At 40.4% G+C, this 18,144-nt stretch overlaps 3 protein-coding genes and 1 pseudogene across 3 annotated transcripts; 3 read left to right on the top strand and 1 right to left on the bottom strand.

The window, feature by feature from the left end:
• The first annotated feature begins 667 nt into the window (after window positions 1–667).
• Window positions 668–2,272, top strand: LOC106429868 (probable E3 ubiquitin-protein ligase ARI5). The gene has a single exon (XM_013870639.3). It carries the CDS (start codon window positions 668–670, stop codon window positions 2,270–2,272), a length of 1,605 nt encoding a protein of 534 aa, XP_013726093.2.
• A 95-nt stretch (window positions 2,273–2,367) lies between these two features.
• On the bottom strand, window positions 2,368–5,737 carry LOC106429859 (alpha-glucosidase-like). Its single transcript, XM_013870630.3, has 6 exons — window positions 5,467–5,737; window positions 4,696–5,378; window positions 4,219–4,449; window positions 3,490–4,139; window positions 2,995–3,418; window positions 2,368–2,924 (listed from the first exon to the last, which is right to left on the bottom strand). The coding sequence occupies exons 1-6, from the start codon at window positions 5,682–5,684 to the stop codon at window positions 2,455–2,457; spliced, it is 2,676 nt and encodes an 891-aa protein (XP_013726084.2). The 5' UTR covers window positions 5,685–5,737; the 3' UTR covers window positions 2,368–2,454.
• Window positions 5,738–7,634: 1,897 nt separating this feature from the next.
• Window positions 7,635–16,613, top strand: LOC106429877. The gene is made up of 23 exons (XM_013870656.3): window positions 7,635–8,766; window positions 9,212–9,327; window positions 9,599–9,807; window positions 10,065–10,184; window positions 10,382–10,513; window positions 10,610–10,735; window positions 10,960–11,015; window positions 11,112–11,211; window positions 11,280–11,397; window positions 11,594–11,803; window positions 12,116–12,437; window positions 12,599–12,692; window positions 12,829–12,937; window positions 13,176–13,447; window positions 13,660–13,787; window positions 13,889–14,123; window positions 14,254–14,442; window positions 14,528–14,814; window positions 15,072–15,288; window positions 15,403–15,645; window positions 15,822–15,910; window positions 15,994–16,155; window positions 16,241–16,613. The coding sequence occupies exons 1-22, from the start codon at window positions 7,934–7,936 to the stop codon at window positions 16,139–16,141; spliced, it is 4,353 nt and encodes a 1,450-aa protein (XP_013726110.2). The 5' UTR covers window positions 7,635–7,933; the 3' UTR covers window positions 16,142–16,155; window positions 16,241–16,613.
• A 201-nt stretch (window positions 16,614–16,814) lies between these two features.
• On the top strand, window positions 16,815–17,997 carry LOC125591194 (annotated as a pseudogene).
• Window positions 17,998–18,144: the final 147 nt, after the last annotated feature.

Below are 18,144 nucleotides of genomic sequence, written 5' to 3'. Positions count from 1 at the left end.
ACAGAAAGAGAATAAAAGAAAAAAAATATGTCAAAAGAAGAAAAAAAAGATATATGTAAATACTATTGTTCTAAAATACGCTATACGCCAGTCGGATGATTGATTACTGTATGGCACTTGGATATATACGATAAGATAGTATATACGATAGTCATATTCTAAATAAATATTATAGTATTAATTAAAATAATTATATAAATTATATGTAAATATAAAATATATATAGCAAACATAATTTAAATGATACGTTATAACTATTTATGAAATATTGAAAAAAAAACATAAACTGGTACGATCAAACGAAATCAAAAGAATCAAACAGGTAAATTATAATTGTTTACTAAAATTTCCTTTAAAATATAGCTTATAAATTGTGAAGGTATAAACGGTGTTTATGTATAAACACTGTATAAACGCTCTGTTTGTGTCCATCTGTTGACAAAAAAAAAAAGTGTCCATCTAAACCAACTGTATATACACCGGTATATACGGATGTACCAACTGTATCTTAGAACATTTGTAAATACAAAGAGACTCCTCCTAAATTCATTATGCAAAAGGTAAAACAAAACATAGGAAAATATGGAATAATATCTTTTTAACACAAACGTATATGTGCATATCTATCAACACCATAGTCTGCCGTAGCGACTAAGGGAAGAGGATTATGGATTCCGATGACTACTATATGGAATCTGGAGAGGAAGATCTTTACAGCGACGGTGCAGATGATTACAACGACGGGGCCGATCATGATGATGATACAGATGACACGGGTTTCCTTGGGGATGACGATGTCGATTCCTCAATGATCTCCTCGCCTCGCTCCCATATGAATTATGTCGTTCTTAAGGAAGAAGATATACGTAGACAACAAGAGAGTGATATTGCACAAGTTTCCATGATACTCTCCCTAAGCAAGGTCGAAGCTAGTGTTCTGCTTCTTCACTATCACTGGAATGTTGGTAAAGTTAATGATGAATGGTTTGCGGATGAGAGGAGAGTTCGGACAAGTGCTGGCTTGGAAGGAGGACCTGTTATTGTTCCATATTCCGAAGGAGGAAAAGTTGCTTGTGGAATATGCTTTGACTACTTCTGTCGTATAGATATTGTACCGATTATGTGTGGTCATGCTTTCTGTTCTACATGCTGGACAAGTTACATCAGCATAGCCATCAACGATGGCCCGGGATGTTTGATGCAAAAATGTCCTGAGCCATCTTGTCCAGTTGCTGTTGGTCGAGACATGGTCGAGAAACTGGCTTCCTTTGAAGCCAAGGACAAGTATGATAGGTATTTTCTTAGATCTTATGTGGAAGAAAACAAAAAGACCAAGTGGTGTCCTGCCCCAGGATGTGAGCATGCCATTGAGTTTTCTGCCACCGGGACCGGAAGTAGTTACGATGTTTCATGCTTGTGTTCGCATAGCTTCTGCTGGAATTGCACCCAAGACGCTCACCGTCCTGTGGATTGTGACAGGGTTTCGCAATGGATACGCAAGAACAGCGTTGAAGCTGAAAATACCAAGTGGATACTCGACAATTCCAAGCCTTGTCCCAAGTGTAAGCGTCCAATTGAAAAGAACCGTGGATGCATGCACATGTCATGCACACCACCTTGCAGACATCAGTTTTGTTGGCTTTGCCTTGGCGCATGGTCGGAACACGGGGAAGGCACTGGCGGGCCTTATACATGCAACCGGTATTCGAAGGCTAAGGGACAAGGACTGCATGATGAGGCTGAAATGAAGCGAGAGATGGCAAAGCACTCGCTAGAGAAATACACTCATTATTATGAGCGCTGGGCAGGCAATCAAACGTCGAGGCAAAAAGCTATAGGGGATCTAGAGAAGTTCCTATCAGTGGATGTTATGAAGCTTAGTGACAAACAATGCATACCAGAAACTGAGCTCGGGTTCATCACAGATGCGTGGCTTCAGATCATTGAATGCAGAAGGGTGCTGAAATGGACATATGCATACGGGTACTATCTACTTGAATCTGAACAGGAAAAGAGACAGTTTTTCGAGTATATGCAAGGAGAGGCTGAGTCTGGTCTGGAGAGGCTCCACAAATGCGTAGAGTTGGAATCAGAGGTGTTTCAATATCCTGAAGACACTCCAAAACAAGACTTCAAGGGTTTTCGGACAAAACTAACTACTTTGACCAGTGTAACCAAAACCCACTTTGAAACTCTGGTGAAAGCTCTGGAGAATGATCTTTCTGATGTTGGATTCGCAAGCGACGTAGAGGTAACTACTTTAGCTCTTTGATTGACTTGCGCTGCTATTAATACAGTGTCTATGAACCAAACTGAAGCCTCTTGTCTGAAAATTTTCTCCAATGTTTATGAACTTGATTGATGTAATAACGTTGCGAAATCTTTACTCTTTTTATTCATTAAGCATCCACAAATTTATCATCTTATTGGGTTTATAAAATAGATACCTTTTCTTTAAGTCAATTTCAATCGCATCTCGAACTTCTTCCCAACAAGCAAGGACAATCTGGACACCTCCACACTCATAAACTTGGGATCATCATCGTCCACAACCGTCTTGAGAAGAGAGATTCTCGGCCCTCTCAACCTCTCCCCTGTCCTAACCTCGTACGTTTTCACGCTCTCCGCATTCTCAAACCCAACGAACGTCACTTTCCCGATGCTCCATTTCATCCTAGACGCGTACTCTGGGTTCACCACTTCTGATCTCAGCACCACGGATTTTCCGTTTACGTAGCATCGGAACTTCACCAGGGTCCAATCACGGTTCCCTCCTTCCTCTCCCATCCGTATGTTTTCGCCATCATCGAGAAACAGCTGGCCGGAGATGTTCTCAAGCTTGCTTGCTACAACTAGAAGCTCAAACGGTTTCGTTCTGGCTTCTCTTGTCGTCATTGCTTCTCCTTGCATAGCCACAATGCTACCTGTCCAAATAGTTAGTTCGGTTCAATCTCAAGTTCCTTATCAAACCGGAAATTACTTAAAATTTACTACCTTCTCGAACATGAACATTGACGTGATCGGCGGGAGTATCAAGACTAACACGCTTGCCGGAACTTCCACCGACGGCAAACGAATAGTTAAACATGTCGAACCAGTTCCCTGCGGGGAAATATGCATCGACGGACACTGTCCCTTTCTCCAGCGCGGGAGATATCATTATGCTTTTACCGATCAAGAACTGCGAGCTGATCTCATAGGTGTTAGTGTCTCTAGGGAAGGAGAAGAAGAGCGGCCGCGCTATAGGGACGCCACTAACGTGAGCCTCGTACATTAGTGTGTATAGATGTGGGAGGAGTCTCATACGAAGGCCGAGAACCTTTCTTGCGGAAGCAGCAACCGAATCCCATAGGTATAGTTCTTGTCTAGCAGTGCCTTTGGACGAATGATCTCTTGCAAAAGGGTAAAACGCTCCAAGCTGAAAAACTAAGGAGCCAATGTTAGAACATTGAACTCAGTAAGAACATGAACATGAATTAATCACTCTACCTGGATCCATCGACGACATAGCTCCTCGGTGGTATCATCTGAGAAACCACAGATGTCAGCTCCAACCATTGGGATCCCAAACAGTCCAAAGTTGAGTATCCCCGGGATCGAGTAAGCCAAGTCCTCCCATTTTGCAGCGTTATCTCCTGTCCAATGAGCTGTGTACTTCCCCGAGCTTACGAACGTGGATCTCGACAAAAGAAACGGTCTCTTTCCCGTTATATCCTCCATAGCTTGGTGAGTGGCTTTAGCTTCCAAGAGTCCATACATATTATGCGCATCGTATTCACTAACGTTCCCAAAATGGATAGCTGTTGCTGGTACTGTCTTCTTATTGATAGAAGCTTTGCCCCCTAAGTTGTTGATCTGGTAAGGAGGATCATCGAGTGAAGATCCAGGGGACAGAGGCGAAGTAATGAAATTTGACAACTCGTTCATGTCAAGCCACAGACCATCCAAAGGGAGAGTTTCCAAGAACATCTTGATTTCGTTGCTCCAGTAAGTTGCAGCAGATGGATTCAAGAAGTCAGGGTAGTATACTTTCCCAGGCCAAACTTCACCGAGATAAGGCTCACCATCTCGTTTTATGAACACATCTGCTTCCATTCCTCTGTTATATGTCCCGTAAGAGGAGCTATTCACACCAATACCTACAAGCAAAGCCCAAATGTTCATTTCTTGAATCAAATATGTTAAGAGACTCTTAAGAGATAGTGTTATAGTCTATACCTGGATCCAAGATCAGCACGTACTTCTGACCGTTCTTGTGAAGTGTATCCACGAATGATTTCATCTTGTCCTCGGGGAAGTTCACCGGGTCCAAAGTAAAGTCTTTGTAGCCATCCATGTAGTCTATGTCAGTCCACAAAACCTCAAGAGGTATTCCAGCTTTTGCATATCCATCAACCACAGATTCAAGGTCTGACACATTGTTGTATCCATACCGACATTGATGAAATCCTTCAAAAAGAATAAATACCCAATAAAATAAGTATTTATAGAAACATTTTCAAAGCAAAACAACATCTCAATTTCTTTTAGTGACTACGAAGAGTTCTTGATCCGTACATTCTCCAAGGACGAGGCCCAAACCATGTAATTAAACTATTTTTGAGATCAAATCTCTCTCTCAACGGAGTTCGAACCTGTGACCTCAGAGCCCTACCATTGTATCGTAAAAATGCACAGAGAGCAAAGAGCTCTTACCAAATGACCAATAAGGCATAGGTGCAGGTCTTCCTATAAACTCTGTATACTGATTCATCACCATCTCCGGCGACGGTCCGGCGAACACATACAGATCAATGATACCTCCAATCACATTATAAGTAATCCGACTTCCATCATACCTCACATCCATTCCATTGCTGTTCATCAATAGAACGCCGTGAGTCATCCCCGCTTCATCGTGACCGTTAGATCCTCTCACGTCCATGTAAAACGGATGCGATCCGTACAGGTTAACATCCGGATTCTCACTCCCGATGTCAGCGTTCCACAGAGTCAATGCATCTCCCGGGATCAGCTTGAACGATCGCTTCGTGTGTTCTCCGAGACCGTACAGATTCGATCGGGATTCCGGTAAGGCGGAGGTTAGTTGGAGGAACTGGTCTTTGAAGACGAAGTAGGTGTTTGGATCCGACGGATCCGGCGACGCGTCGAAGAGGACGTCGCCGGAGGAGCGTCTGGAGACGGAGAAACCGAACGGCGTCGTTTTGTGGAGTGTGAAAACTAAGTCCGATGATGGATCTTCCAAGGTATTGTTCTCTTCCGTTAAGTAACGGCGAGGAGAGTGGGTTACGGCGCGAGGGATAACGGTTTCCGGTATCTCCCATCTCTGTTGAGTAGAGTCTGTTACTCTGATTCTCAAACGCTCACTTGTCTCCAAGCTGTAACATATATTATATGTAAATGTAAATACATATCAATATTGTTCAGTAGATAGATTAGAGAGAGGGAGAAGATTATTTATATGACCTGACATGAAGGTTTAGCGTTTGAACGTCTGGTGCGTAAACGGACGTTGGTTTGATCAGATCAAGCTTCGCCGTCAAGACCTTCTGGTTGGAATCAACGGCCACTGAGCTAACGATGTAGCCGTATCCAACTTGTGAGCTTCCATGTGAGGGTGAAGCTAAGCTCAAGAAGAAGAAGACTACGGTGAGGATAGTGGGTAGCCACTGAGTAGGTGACATCTTGATTTTGGTTTCAGACGTTTTTTTTGTTTTCTCTTCATAAAGTGTATACTCCTTTTGTAGATAAGATTAATTAATATTTTTTTATGAATTTTTGTGACCAGTGAGTGAGCCTCCCAAAGTCGTGTAAGAATGGTCGTGATCAATGTGATATACTGTTTTATTAAATAATGACAAAAATTGAATCATAAAAAGCTAAGAAGAAGAATCACACACGATATATTCTCCGATGAAAAATTGAAATTATACGTTGTGCAAGACACTATTGAAAGTTTGAAACAATAACAAATTAATAGTCTCTTACCAAGAAACCATAAACAATTCTCACTCATTTAAAACGCAGAGTAATTGCCACAACAACAATGGGCACATCAGCCACCGAGAGGACTGTCCCATCAATCAAGAGCAAGAACGACAAACATTGACTTCTAGTTTGAATGTAGAATTAAACCTGATAACCTCAGACATATTCACTGCTTAAAGCCTCTAGTTTGGTAACTGTGGTTACTGAGGCTGGAGAAGAAATCATCGGAGAACCATTGTTGAGTTGGTCCAATGGTAAAGGAGTTGCGGCTGCAACTACTGCCACATGGGTTTAATTCACGTTGAGATGAACTATTTACAATGCTTGGGTTCCGATAAAGAGGTGAAACTACTTTTTCTTTTACCAAAAAAAAATCATCTGAGATTTCAGGTGTTTTTTGTTGTTGTTGTTGTGCATTGTATAGTCCGGTGAGCCCGAATCGTGCGACAACCCTGAGTAGTACGCAGCAGCAGATGCATTGTGATGAGTCACGCCAAATTGCATTTTAGAATGTATCCCACAGATTCAAATTGGTCTTTTCTGATCGCAATCTCTTACTTTGAACATGTAGAATGTCCATAAGCCATGGGATCCATGTAATACATATCCTCATCACTAAAATTTGTATTTTTCATATACGTTGAAGCTGTAGGCTGTTGTTCATACACACCAATATTTAGTGTTGGGCATTCGAGTCGGACCGGTTCGGTTTATTCGGTTTACGGGTTATTCGGGTTGAGATGTTTAGGAACCGTTTAGGAATCAGACATTTTTTGGATCAGTTCGGTTTGGATAATACCGGGTTTGGGTCGGATTTCTATTTTTTTTTATAAAACCCGAAGTGGAACCGTATTACAAATAATTTGGATTTGGTTCGGGTTTATAACCCAAAAAATCAAAACAATCATGAAAATCCAAAAAAATCGAAACAATCATGAAAATCCGAGTTAAACCCGGAAAAAAACCCGAAAAATATTCGGGTTATTCCAATTTTTAAAGATATTTTTATTTTTTATTTATAAATTATATTTATATGTATTAAAATTAAAAATAATTAACTTTTTTAATATATTCAAAATATTTGAGTACACGTTATGTTTTCGTTCGGTTCCGGTTCGGTTTTTGGATTTTGGATAATAAGCTCAGCTGAGGACTACCAATATCTATAATTATTTTGATAAAAAAACGTAAATCTGGATTTGTTAAATTAAAATTGGGTCTTGAATTGATAATGCCGCTAGCTTTCTATTGGGCCAGCCAGATTTGTTAATTTTTGTCTTTACTCACACGACTTTCTTTAATAAGTTAATAAAATGAGATGCAAAAAAAAAAAGTTGAACACTCACACTCAAGCTTAGCACGTGTACATTAAACTCCATAGGAATCAGGGCATATCAGGCCCAATGTAAACACTGTTCCATAATAGGAAGATACAGTTTAACAGCAAAGCGAGTAACTAAAACGTAATATAACAGCTGTCATACAACTATTCGATAATTAATGAAATAAACATACACATGGCATATTATGATTTGCTATATCCAAAAGAAGATTTTGCTGATTTCTTAGCGATTACGGTGAAGCCGCACGCACCTGATCGCAACTACTCTCCGTTCCAACCTGTTACTTTCTCCTCGAAAGCTCTCTCTTCCCTCTCTCTTTCTCTCTCTACCCGAGCAAGGAAAAAGCAACATTTCTCTCTCTACAAGAGCTTCGGTGTGGGGGTTTATACGCTTTTTCTCCAAATCTTCTCGAGCAAGACGACTATACATACACATGCACACACACACACACGCACGTTGATGTATTCTGCATAGGCGCGTGTGTTTAATTGAGTCTCTGGGTTTTCAATCACGCGTCAACCCTAAGCTCAATGATCCGAATTGGGATCGAATCGAAAACCTCACTAGACTTCGTCTGTGATGACTGTTGACGAAACTACTAGATGGCTCGATTTCAATTCCTCTTCTTCTTCGTAGCTGCTGCGGTTTTTGCCGTAAACCCTAGCTCAAGCCACCGATTCGCCATTGTCGAGCCCAATTCGGGTGGTTTAGACCCGGATTCGGATTCAGAGTCGCTGCTTTTCCACCAGGATTACTCCCCGCCTGCTCCGCCGCCGCCGCCTCCGCACGGGCCCTCGGTGTCCTGCAGCGAGGATCTCGGCGGCGTTGGGTTTCTAGATACTACTTGTAAGATCGTCGCCGATTTGAATCTTACTAAAGATGTGTACATAGCTGGGAAGGGTAATTTTATTATCTTGCCTGGTGTTAAGTTTCACTGCTCGATCCCTGGTTGCTCTATAGCTATCAACGTCTCTGGGAACTTCTCTCTGGGAGCTGAGTCCACGATTGTTGCCGGGACCTTTGAGCTTTCGGCTGGTAACGCTAGCTTTGCTGATGGATCGGCGGTGAACACGACGGGTTTAGCTGGGAGCCCTCCGGCGCAGACCAGTGGGACGCCGCAGGGGATTGATGGTGCTGGTGGAGGGCATGGTGGGAGGGGAGCTTGTTGTTTGACTGATACCAAGAAGCTTGCGGAAGATGTGTGGGGAGGGGATGCGTACTCGTGGTCGACTCTGGATGAGCCGTGGAGTTATGGGAGTAAAGGCGGGTCGACGAGCAGGGAGATTGATTATGGGGGAGGAGGGGGTGGGAGAGTGAAGATGAATGTAACGCAGTTTCTGGATGTTAATGGGAGCCTTTTGGCGGACGGAGGTTATGGAGGAGCTAAAGGTGGTGGTGGGTCTGGTGGCAGCGTCTACATCACGGCATATAAGATGTAACGTACTTTCGATTCTATGCTGTTTTTTCCCTGGATTTTAAGTCTTTTTAGTCAGCAGAGAAGGCAAGATTTGCAATAGATTAAGCATTATTAATTGCTAGGTCCTGATTTTTATCTCAAGAACGTAATCTTTAGCGCATGTTGAGTTTGAGGAAATGAACAGAGTTGCATGATCCACTCATGGTTGAATATTGTATGCTAGGACTGTGCTTTATAGGGTCTCTGTTCTCGTCCTAGTTCTCGTTAGGATGTGTGATTAAGAATTCATCTTATTCAGGGCATATTTATTTTTAAATATTTTAGATCTTGGTTATAACTCTCCGAAATTTGCTGTTCGTTATTGTATGGTACACATGAAACAACCCATGTCTTTTGTCTTCTCAGATTCTTGGTAAATTGATCTCAGTTAGCATCTTCTGCTTTGCTGTTATTTGAAGTGCAGGACTGGAATTGGACAGATTAGTGCATGTGGTGGGAATGGTTACGGTGGTGGAGGTGGTGGAAGAGTCTCTGTCAATATTTTTAGCAGGCATGATGACCCAAAGATCTTTGTGCATGGTTAGATTCTCGTCCCTAGGAAGTCCCTGTTTTTTTCAGGCCATCGTAAATATATCCACATTTCAAGAACTTGTGTGTTGCAAAATTTTATTGGGTCCTAAAATATGAACCAATAGGTTTCATGCTATAATTCCATTTTCTCAGCTGATAGATCATCACCAGCAAAATTCTACATTCAGATATTTATTTAGTTACTTTGTTTCCAGCGAGTATTTCCGTACTTGCTTAACATCGGCAATCATGTGAACTAATTTCATGAAACCACATGCAGGCGGATACAGTATCGGATGTCCAGATAACTCAGGTGCTGCTGGGACTCTATACGATGCTGTTCCCCGAAGCCTTTTCGTTAGCAACTACAATCTGACGACAGATACTTACACTCTTCTCTTAGAATTCCCCTTCCAGCCTCTGTGGACCAATGTTTATATTCAGGATAAAGCGCGGGCAACTTGTCCTCTGCTATGGAGTCGTGTTCAGGTATTTCAAAAGTGAATTTCCATTGCATGGGCTTTGTAGGTCAACTATTTGATCACCTTCCGCAGTTGTAATGCTAGGGCTATTTGTGATCTCATATAAAATGATATTGTTTCTTTTTTTTGTGCAACTCTAGTGTCTTTCCTGTACACTTTAGTCTTCCCTGTGTATATAAAATTTAGGTGTTCAGTGAGATTTCCAGTTTTCAGCATATTATTTTGTAAAATTAAAGATGTAGTACTCAAATACTTAATATGTAGGTTCAAGGGCAAATTAGTTTGTTGTGTGGAGGCGTTTTGAGCTTCGGATTGGCTCATTATGGTACATCAGTATTTGAATTATTGGCCGAAGAACTCTTAATGAGTGATTCCACTATCAAGGTGAGTCTATCCCTGGTTCTCCACTTTTCGGAAATTCTGATCCAGATCATGCTTTCTGCGCTAGATACGAATATTTCTGTGCTGCTACTATCTGCTTCATTCATGGTTTATCTGCCCATTCTTCATATTCCATATTCTATTTTGGTTCTCATGTAAATCATTTGTTCGTCATGCTTTGCGTTATTGGTATGTACCAGGTTTATGGGGCTTTACGCATGACCGTTAAGATGTTCTTGATGTGGAATTCAGAATTGCATATAGATGGAGGAGGAGTAGATACAACTGTATCGACTTCCATACTCGAAGCTAGCAATTTATTTGTTCTTAGGGTAATCACAAATTCATGTCATTGTTTTCCTCCTCCAAATAGTGTGTTACAAGCCGTTTCATCTAATTTGTTTGTATGACCTCTCAATCTAAATTAGGAATCATCTGTCATTCGGTCAAATGCAAATCTTGGAGTCCATGGACAAGGTCTCTTGAATCTTACTGGACCAGGGGATTCCATTGAAGCACAACGGCTTGTTTTGTCACTGTTTTACCAGATTTATGTAAGTGGGTTCCTAGTACTTATTTTGATGACACTCCTGCATCAGATGACTATATGTGCTGATGAAAAATAGGCGGTGGTGTTCATTGCCGCGGAAATGCAATGAAACATGCATAATTTGACTATCGGTTTCCTTTAGAGACCATATTGGCTTTTCTAATTAATAGATGTAAAAAGGTGCTTGATGTGGTTCAGGAGATAATGACTTTTTTTTTTAAATTGTAGGTTGGGCCTGGATCTATTTTGCGTGGTCCTCTACAAAATGCATCCCGAGATGCTGTGTAAGATTTTAGGAAATGCCATATTATGCTTAGTTTGATTCCATATTCTTCGAAGATAATATCAGCTGACAATAATTAAACTCTCATCCTTTGCAGTACACCAAAGCTCTATTGTGATCGGCAAGATTGCCCCTATGAGCTACTGCATCCTCCAGAGGATTGCAATGTTAATGCATCTCTATCCTTTACTCTACAGGTATGTCTGCTGTGTTTAAACTCGTATGCTCTAGCATGAAAATTCTGATAACGTTTCTTTCTTTCTAGATATGCCGTGTTGAGGATATTATCGTTGAAGGTTTCATCAAAGGATCAGTAGTTCATTTCCACCGTGCAAAAACAGTAACCCTTGAACCTTCTGGAGAGATTAGTGCCAGTGGAATGGGTAACAATAACTATTTTCCCTTTGGATTTTGTTTTGATCGCGCATCCTCTACATTTCGTATGGGCATGTCCTTGGCTTACTCCCTAATTATAATATATTAGGTGCTACCCATTCATAGGGAGAAAGAAGATATGTTCTTATACTTTTTAATGTACTTTTAGCATCACACTTATGCAATTTTTTCGTGTTATCACAGGTTGTAGAGGTGGTGTAGGTGAAGGTAAATTGCTTGGAAATGGCTTTGGTAGTGGTGGTGGACATGGCGGTAAAGGGGGCCGTGTATGTTACAATAACAGTTGTGTTGAAGGTGGAATTACGTATGGAAATGCAGAACTCCCTTGCGAGCTTGGCAGTGGAAGTGGCGATTATAGCGCAGACTATTCATCTTCTGGTGGTGGTATTGTAGGTATGAATTGTTTGAGATTTTGATGATTCTGGAGTTCTAGTAAACTTGAGAGATTAGGCTGTGTTCATAGGAATTTGATGCAAAATGTATGATGTAGACTGCTGACTATTGGTATTTGGTGTGGCGAATATATTTGGCGAATTGTATTTTGTTGTTTGTGACAAGTTTATGATTCGTAGGCCATTAACATTGTAGAAGCTTGTCATGGTTTAGGCCATACACTGTTGTGCAGGCATGTAGTTGCCATGAAAGCTTTAGCATTCATGATTATACTGTTTAACATGTTCTTTCTTTGCCTTTGAATCTGGTCAGTGATTGGTTCAATGGAGCAGCCTCTATCTGCTTTATCACTTGAAGGGTCAATTAGGGCTGATGGAGAAAGTGTCAAACGTTCGAGCAGAGATGAAAATGGTTCTGTTGTAGCACCTGGTGGTGGTTCTGGCGGAACAGTTCTTTTGTTCCTGCGTTATCTTATTTTGGGAGAGTCGTCTCTTCTCTCAAGTGGTGGTGGGTCAGGCAGTCCTGCTGGTGGTGGTGGTGGCGGAGGTGGGAGGATCCATTTTCATTGGTCAAACATTCCCACTGGGGACATATACCAACCTATTGCTAGTGTAAACGGAATAATCCATGCAAGGTCTGTCCTCTAAATACGTGTGCATTCCCAAATCTTTGACCTGTTTTCCATGGCATTAGTATGTTTTCCCGTCATTGACTGCATTTAACACTACTTCGCTATTATTTGATATCGCTTTCCAGCCTGTCGCATTAACACACTGTTTCTTTTTGTAATTGTAGGGGGGGAGCGGCAGTAGATGATGGTTTTTCCGGTAAAAATGGCACCATAACGGGGAAGCCTTGTCCAAAGGGACTCCACGGTATATTTTGCAAGGTTAGAAAAACTTTGCTCAACATTTTCCTGCTCTATAATATCAGGGCTGAAATTTTCTATTTGTCTTTTGTTCCCTTATTACGATTGAATTATTAATGTAGTTCTCATTATATTCACAATTCTACTCTTTCTCCAGGAATGTCCATCTGGTACATTCAAGAATGTTACTGGATCTGACAGGTCTCTTTGCCTTCCTTGTCCCGTTGATGAACTTCCATCTCGTGCTGTCTATGTCCCAGTTCGAGGTATAATAGCCTTTCGCATAAATCTGGAGCTCTTGTATATTACATATATGCTATAAAAAATTCCTATTTTTGGGTGATATAAGTTTTGTTTCCCGTTCAACTACCAAGCCTAAACTTTTTACCTTTTATTTTCCCACGGTAATGAATATTTTTTCTTACAAATTCTGTGCCTGTAAATTGGTGGCGAACATTTTTATGTCTCAACTATAAACCTTGGAATTTCTATGCTTAATAACAGGTGGTGTTTCTGAGACACCATGTCCATATCGATGCATATCGGAAAGGTATCACATGCCACACTGTTACACCGCTCTGGAGGAGTTAATTTACACATTTGGTGGGCCTTGGTTGTTTGGTCTTCTTCTGATGGGTCTCCTCATCCTATTAGCACTTGTACTTAGTGTTGCACGGATGAAATTTGTTGGAGTTGATGATTTACCTGGCCCAGCACCCACGCATCATGGCTCTCAAATAGATCATTCCTTCCCTTTCCTTGAATCACTGAATGAGGTTAGATGATTTTCTTTGTCTTCGAACATTAGATCCAAGATTGTTTGGTTGTCGTACTTTCTGGAAGCAAACGAAGAATGATTTATGTATTTTCTGATTTGTCACTCCAGATGCAACTAATATATGGCTAGCAGACATAACTGAGCAAAAGAACCTGCCAAATATTCCTTATAATACAGTGTTATTGATTATAATGTTGTTCCTTTTTTCAGGTGTTGGAAACAAATAGAGCAGAGCAATCGCAGAGTCATGTGCATAGAATGTACTTTATGGGTCCTAATACATTCAGTGAGCCATGGCATCTCTCGCATATTCCCCCAGAAGAGATAAAAGAGATAGTGTTAGTTGTTTCTTCTTTTATTTCCTAGCTTTTAACTATGTCTCATTATTTTGTCTATAGTTATCTAATAGCCTTGGCGCTATTGGTTTTGGGTTCTTTAGATATGAGGCTGCATTTAACACGTTTGTCGACGAAATCAACTCTATAGCTGCATATCAATGGTGGGAAGGTGCAATATATAGTATTCTTTCGGTGGTTGCATATCCGCTTGCGTGGTCATGGCAGCAATGGCGGCGGAAGTTGAAGTTGCAAAAATTGCGTGAGTTTGTACGTTCAGAATATGATCATTCCTGTCTGCGCTCCTGTCGCTCCCGCGCTTTATACGAGGGTCTGAAGGTAATTCCTGTGGGATTTATTTGATCTCATAACTGCTTAACAGGACTACAGATTTTTCAGAATCTCTGATTCGTTTTACAAGGATTTGTTGTCTTACTTTGCTATTCATATTTTTTTCTTCTAAATTTAGGTCGCTGCCACCCCTGATTTGATGCTTGCATATCTGGATTTCTTCCTTGGCGGGGATGAGAAAAGGACAGACCTTCCACCTGGTATTCACCAAAGGTTTCCAATGCCCATATTGTTTGGTGGTGATGGCAGTTACATGGCTCCTTTCTCACTTCAAAATGACAACATTCTTACTAGCCTGATGAGTGAGGTTGGTTCCTTAGTGTTAACGAGAAGCAGTTTTAGCTGCCATGTTATAGGTTGTACTGATCTTTGTCATTGTTTAATTTTCCCAGCTCGTTCCTCCCACTACTTGGTACAGACTGGTGGCTGGTGTGAATGCTCAATTGCGCCTTGTTCGCCGTGGGCGTCTGAGATCAACGTTTCATTCTGTTCTGAGATGGTTAGAAACTCATGCCAATCCTGCTCTGGAAACACATGGCATACGGGTTGATCTAGCCTGGTTCCAGACCACAGCTTGTGGTTACTACCAATACGGTCTCTTGATTCATGCTGACGAGGATTGTGAACCAACATCACCTCAGTCTGTCAGTGAAACATCATGGACTGAGATCCAGCCACGGTAAATAAATGAGAAATTGCATCCTTTCATACGGTCAATTTTAGTGACAACAGTCATGATACCATTATTTCTTCTGAATGCGCTGTATTGTCTTGAGTTGAATATAAAATATGAACTTGAGCATTCTAGATACATAAGATGATCACTTTAGAAGTTTAAGGTTGTTTTTTGCTTATGTCACACACCTAAGCATGTTTCCGTTATACACTTATCTTTAGTTATGCGGGGTTTTGATGTCTTATTCTTGTAATCTTTAGTTTCGGTGTGACTGTACATAAAGAGAATTCTCCGGCACATTTAAGAGAGACTATGCTCTACAATCAAAACCACACAAACGCTGAGGATAATACAACGCGAAGAAAGAACTACGGAGGAATAATCGACCTTGACAGCTTACCGAGTCTGAAAGAGAAGAGAGATATGTTTTTCCTTCTCTCTTTCTTAGTTCACAACACGAAACCTGTGGGTCACCAGGTACCTCTCCAATCAAAATCCTTATAATATGAATGTCTTATTATATGTTGTGCCGTCCAACTTTTCAATAATTTTAATTTCTCTTCCCTATGTTATATTTTTGTGATATTACAGGATATGGTTGGCTTAGTTATATCGATGATACTTCTAGGAGATTTTAGTCTAGTCTTGCTCACCCTGCTCCAGCTGTATTCGATTTCGTTGGTGGATGTACTTTTGGCTTTGTCTATATTACCTCTCGGCTTGCTTTTGCCATTCCCCGCTGGGATCAATGCCTTATTCAGTCATGGACCCAGACGCTCTGCTGGCTTAGCACGTGTTTACGCTTTGTGGAATATCATGTCCTTGGTTAATGTGGTAAGATCTTTTTGTTCTTGTTCTTTTGTTGTTGATAACTTGTTTCGATTACAAATGCAAATGTGAACTTCTGTCACATGAGGATGGATTTTAACAGTTATATCAGTAGGTGTTGATTCTTTAGAAGATGTTACATGTCTTAACGTTATTTGACAAGTTTTTTGGTTCTGTGACAGTTTGTTGCTTTCCTCTGCGGATATGTTCATTATAACAGCGAATCATCAGCAAGCAAGAAAATCCCATTTCAGCCGTGGAATATAAACATGTGAGTATCACTACAAAGGAATACTTTTGTCAATCTTACGTTTTGGTCTATTGGGGTTTATGATGTGTTTTGGGGGGATGCAGGGGTGAAAGTGAGTGGTGGATATTTCCAGTGGGACTGGTCGTGTGTAAGATAATGCAGTCGCAGCTCATAAACCGGCATGTAGCAAACCTGGAGATACAAGACCGCTCGTTGTATAGTAAGGATTATCAGCTGTTTTGGCAGTCGTGACCAAGTCTTGTCAGGTAATATTTCGGAGCACAAATTAAAACAGGCCAGCCCCAGTTTGTTTTTATTTTGTTTCTCTTGTAATTCTATTACTACTCTTAGGTGAATAGAATTAGGGATACAAAAGAGAAGGAACTGTGATTGTCAAGGGGCAACAAGTTTATTTGATGGATATAATTAGAGGGGCAACAAAACTTGTTATCTGATGATCCTGTTTGGGGAAAAAAAGAATTGGTCTCGTTGGTCAAGGAGAAAGAAAGAGGTCAAGAACAGCATCAAGCAGTCCAATGGCCAAAGACGTGGAATGTTGGAAAAAAAGAGAGTCGTCAGTGTTACCATATATAGTTTACAACGTGTTTACAATGTGGCCTGATCAAAGGGAAAAATGTAGTTTTAACTTTTTTGAATTTTAGTAAAATTAACTAAATCAAAAGAAACAGGTTACAAAACATATAAGATTTTACTTTTGTCCAAACCGGAAAAATTAAAATATAAATATAATAATGTCAAATATAAACAAGAAAATTTCTTTTAAAATGATATTATTTAATGGCGGTATATATATAAGAAGGAAAATTGATCTTATACAATCATATTTTTTTTTTTGAACACATCTTAAATATATATATATATATATATATTTTTATGAGCAAACCCTAACTAGTTAAAAATGACAATGGAATCAAAGACAAAAAAACAAAAGTTAGATATAGCACCGCGAGAGGAGAAACTTCCATGGAATTTGATTGAAGATATATTATCTCGCGCGTCTCCAAAATCTCTTGTGCGCTTCACAGTTGTTTGCAAACGATGGAAAGCTATATTGGACGACAAGACGTTCGTATACAACCATAAGGACACGTTTCGATTCATCCTAACAACTAAATCAAAGATTATTCGGTAAGCATTGATCCCAAGATAGTGGTGCGTGAGTTATCATTGGATATTTTCGGTTTGGAATCTCAAAACCTACGAAGTTGGTTAATTGCGACGAGTTGTTGATATGTAGCACGGATACTGGAACCGCAGTTTGTAACCCGTGGTTGAAACAAATAACATGGATTAACGAAACTAGATTTAAATTCCATGGCATAGGTTATCCTCATACGAATAGTAAATGTGAGAAAAGAGTGTACAAGACAATTTGGTGTAATTATACCAAGTGGAAAATCCACGACCTTGCCTCAGGTACGTGGAAGTACGTGGTGTCTAAATCCGGTGATACTAACAAGGAAAAAAATCAAATTGCACTGTCACATTCTCTAAGTGGTGTTTTGATGAATGTAAATTTGTTTTGGATTATTTCTTTTGACGAGACAAAGTATCACCTAGAAACCTTCGATTTTTCGAGGGAATTATTCTACAGATTTTGTGCAGTCCCATGCCGGAAGAGACATCCTCTCGATGTTCTAGTCCTTAGGGTCTTTAAGGGAGAAAGGTTTTCGGTGTTAAAGCAAAGCAAGGTAACAAATAAGATTGAGATTTGGGTGACTATGAACAAGGTCAGCAATGAAAGGCTTGTCGTGTGTTGTTGCGATAAAACTGGCAAACCTTGGATCTATGTTATGGGGATAATAAGTTGATCAGCAAAGTCCACTTAGATTCTGTGGCTGATCCTTGGCCTTTTGCATTGCACTTGTTTTCCCAGCTTGGTCCAGGTTCCTCGAGGTCAACCATAATAACAAGTTTAATCTTATTACGTGTGTTTTCTTGTTCTGGAACTAGAGATTTCGCTAAATTCATTTTTTGTTTTGCCTTTTTTTTTTTTTGGAGATTTCTTTTAACGATGTGATTTCATTCAATATCGTAGATGAGATGAAAAACTCATTACAAGTTCAAAAAAAAAAACAGAGAAAAATGCACAAAGGCATTGCAGAAAAAGAAAACAAAGCTCCCAAGAGCATATGATGTAAGAGTAAAAAGAAACAGAGGACACTATCAACGAACTTCCAGCAAGGAGTTAATGGAAGTCCAAAGACACTATTGGTGATTGGTGAAGATCCAAA

Source organism: Brassica napus, chromosome A3, assembly GCF_020379485.1.
Source record: "Brassica napus cultivar Da-Ae chromosome A3, Da-Ae, whole genome shotgun sequence".
NCBI classification, from domain to species: domain Eukaryota; kingdom Viridiplantae; phylum Streptophyta; class Magnoliopsida; order Brassicales; family Brassicaceae; genus Brassica; species Brassica napus.
The sequence above is the reverse complement of the archived record's forward strand: the minus strand, read 5'-3'. Positions and strand labels throughout refer to the sequence as shown.

Coding starts and splice junctions, on each gene's coding strand:
- LOC106429868 (XM_013870639.3), top strand. CDS start 668: ATGGATTCCGATGACTACTATATGGAATCTGGAGAGGAAGATCTTTAC.
- LOC106429877 (XM_013870656.3), top strand. CDS start 7,934: ATGGCTCGATTTCAATTCCTCTTCTTCTTCGTAGCTGCTGCGGTTTTT. Junction 10,185..10,381: donor TGAGTGATTCCACTATCAAG/GTGAGTCTATCC, acceptor GGTATGTACCAG/GTTTATGGGGCTTTACGCAT. Junction 13,448..13,659: donor TCCTTGAATCACTGAATGAG/GTTAGATGATTT, acceptor TCCTTTTTTCAG/GTGTTGGAAACAAATAGAGC.
- LOC106429859 (XM_013870630.3), bottom strand. CDS start 5,684: ATGTCACCTACTCAGTGGCTACCCACTATCCTCACCGTAGTCTTCTTC. Junction 4,450..4,695: donor TATGCCTTATTGGTCATTTG/GTAAGAGCTCTT, acceptor TTCTTTTTGAAG/GATTTCATCAATGTCGGTAT. Junction 3,419..3,489: donor TATGTCGTCGATGGATCCAG/GTAGAGTGATTA, acceptor TTAGTTTTTCAG/CTTGGAGCGTTTTACCCTTT.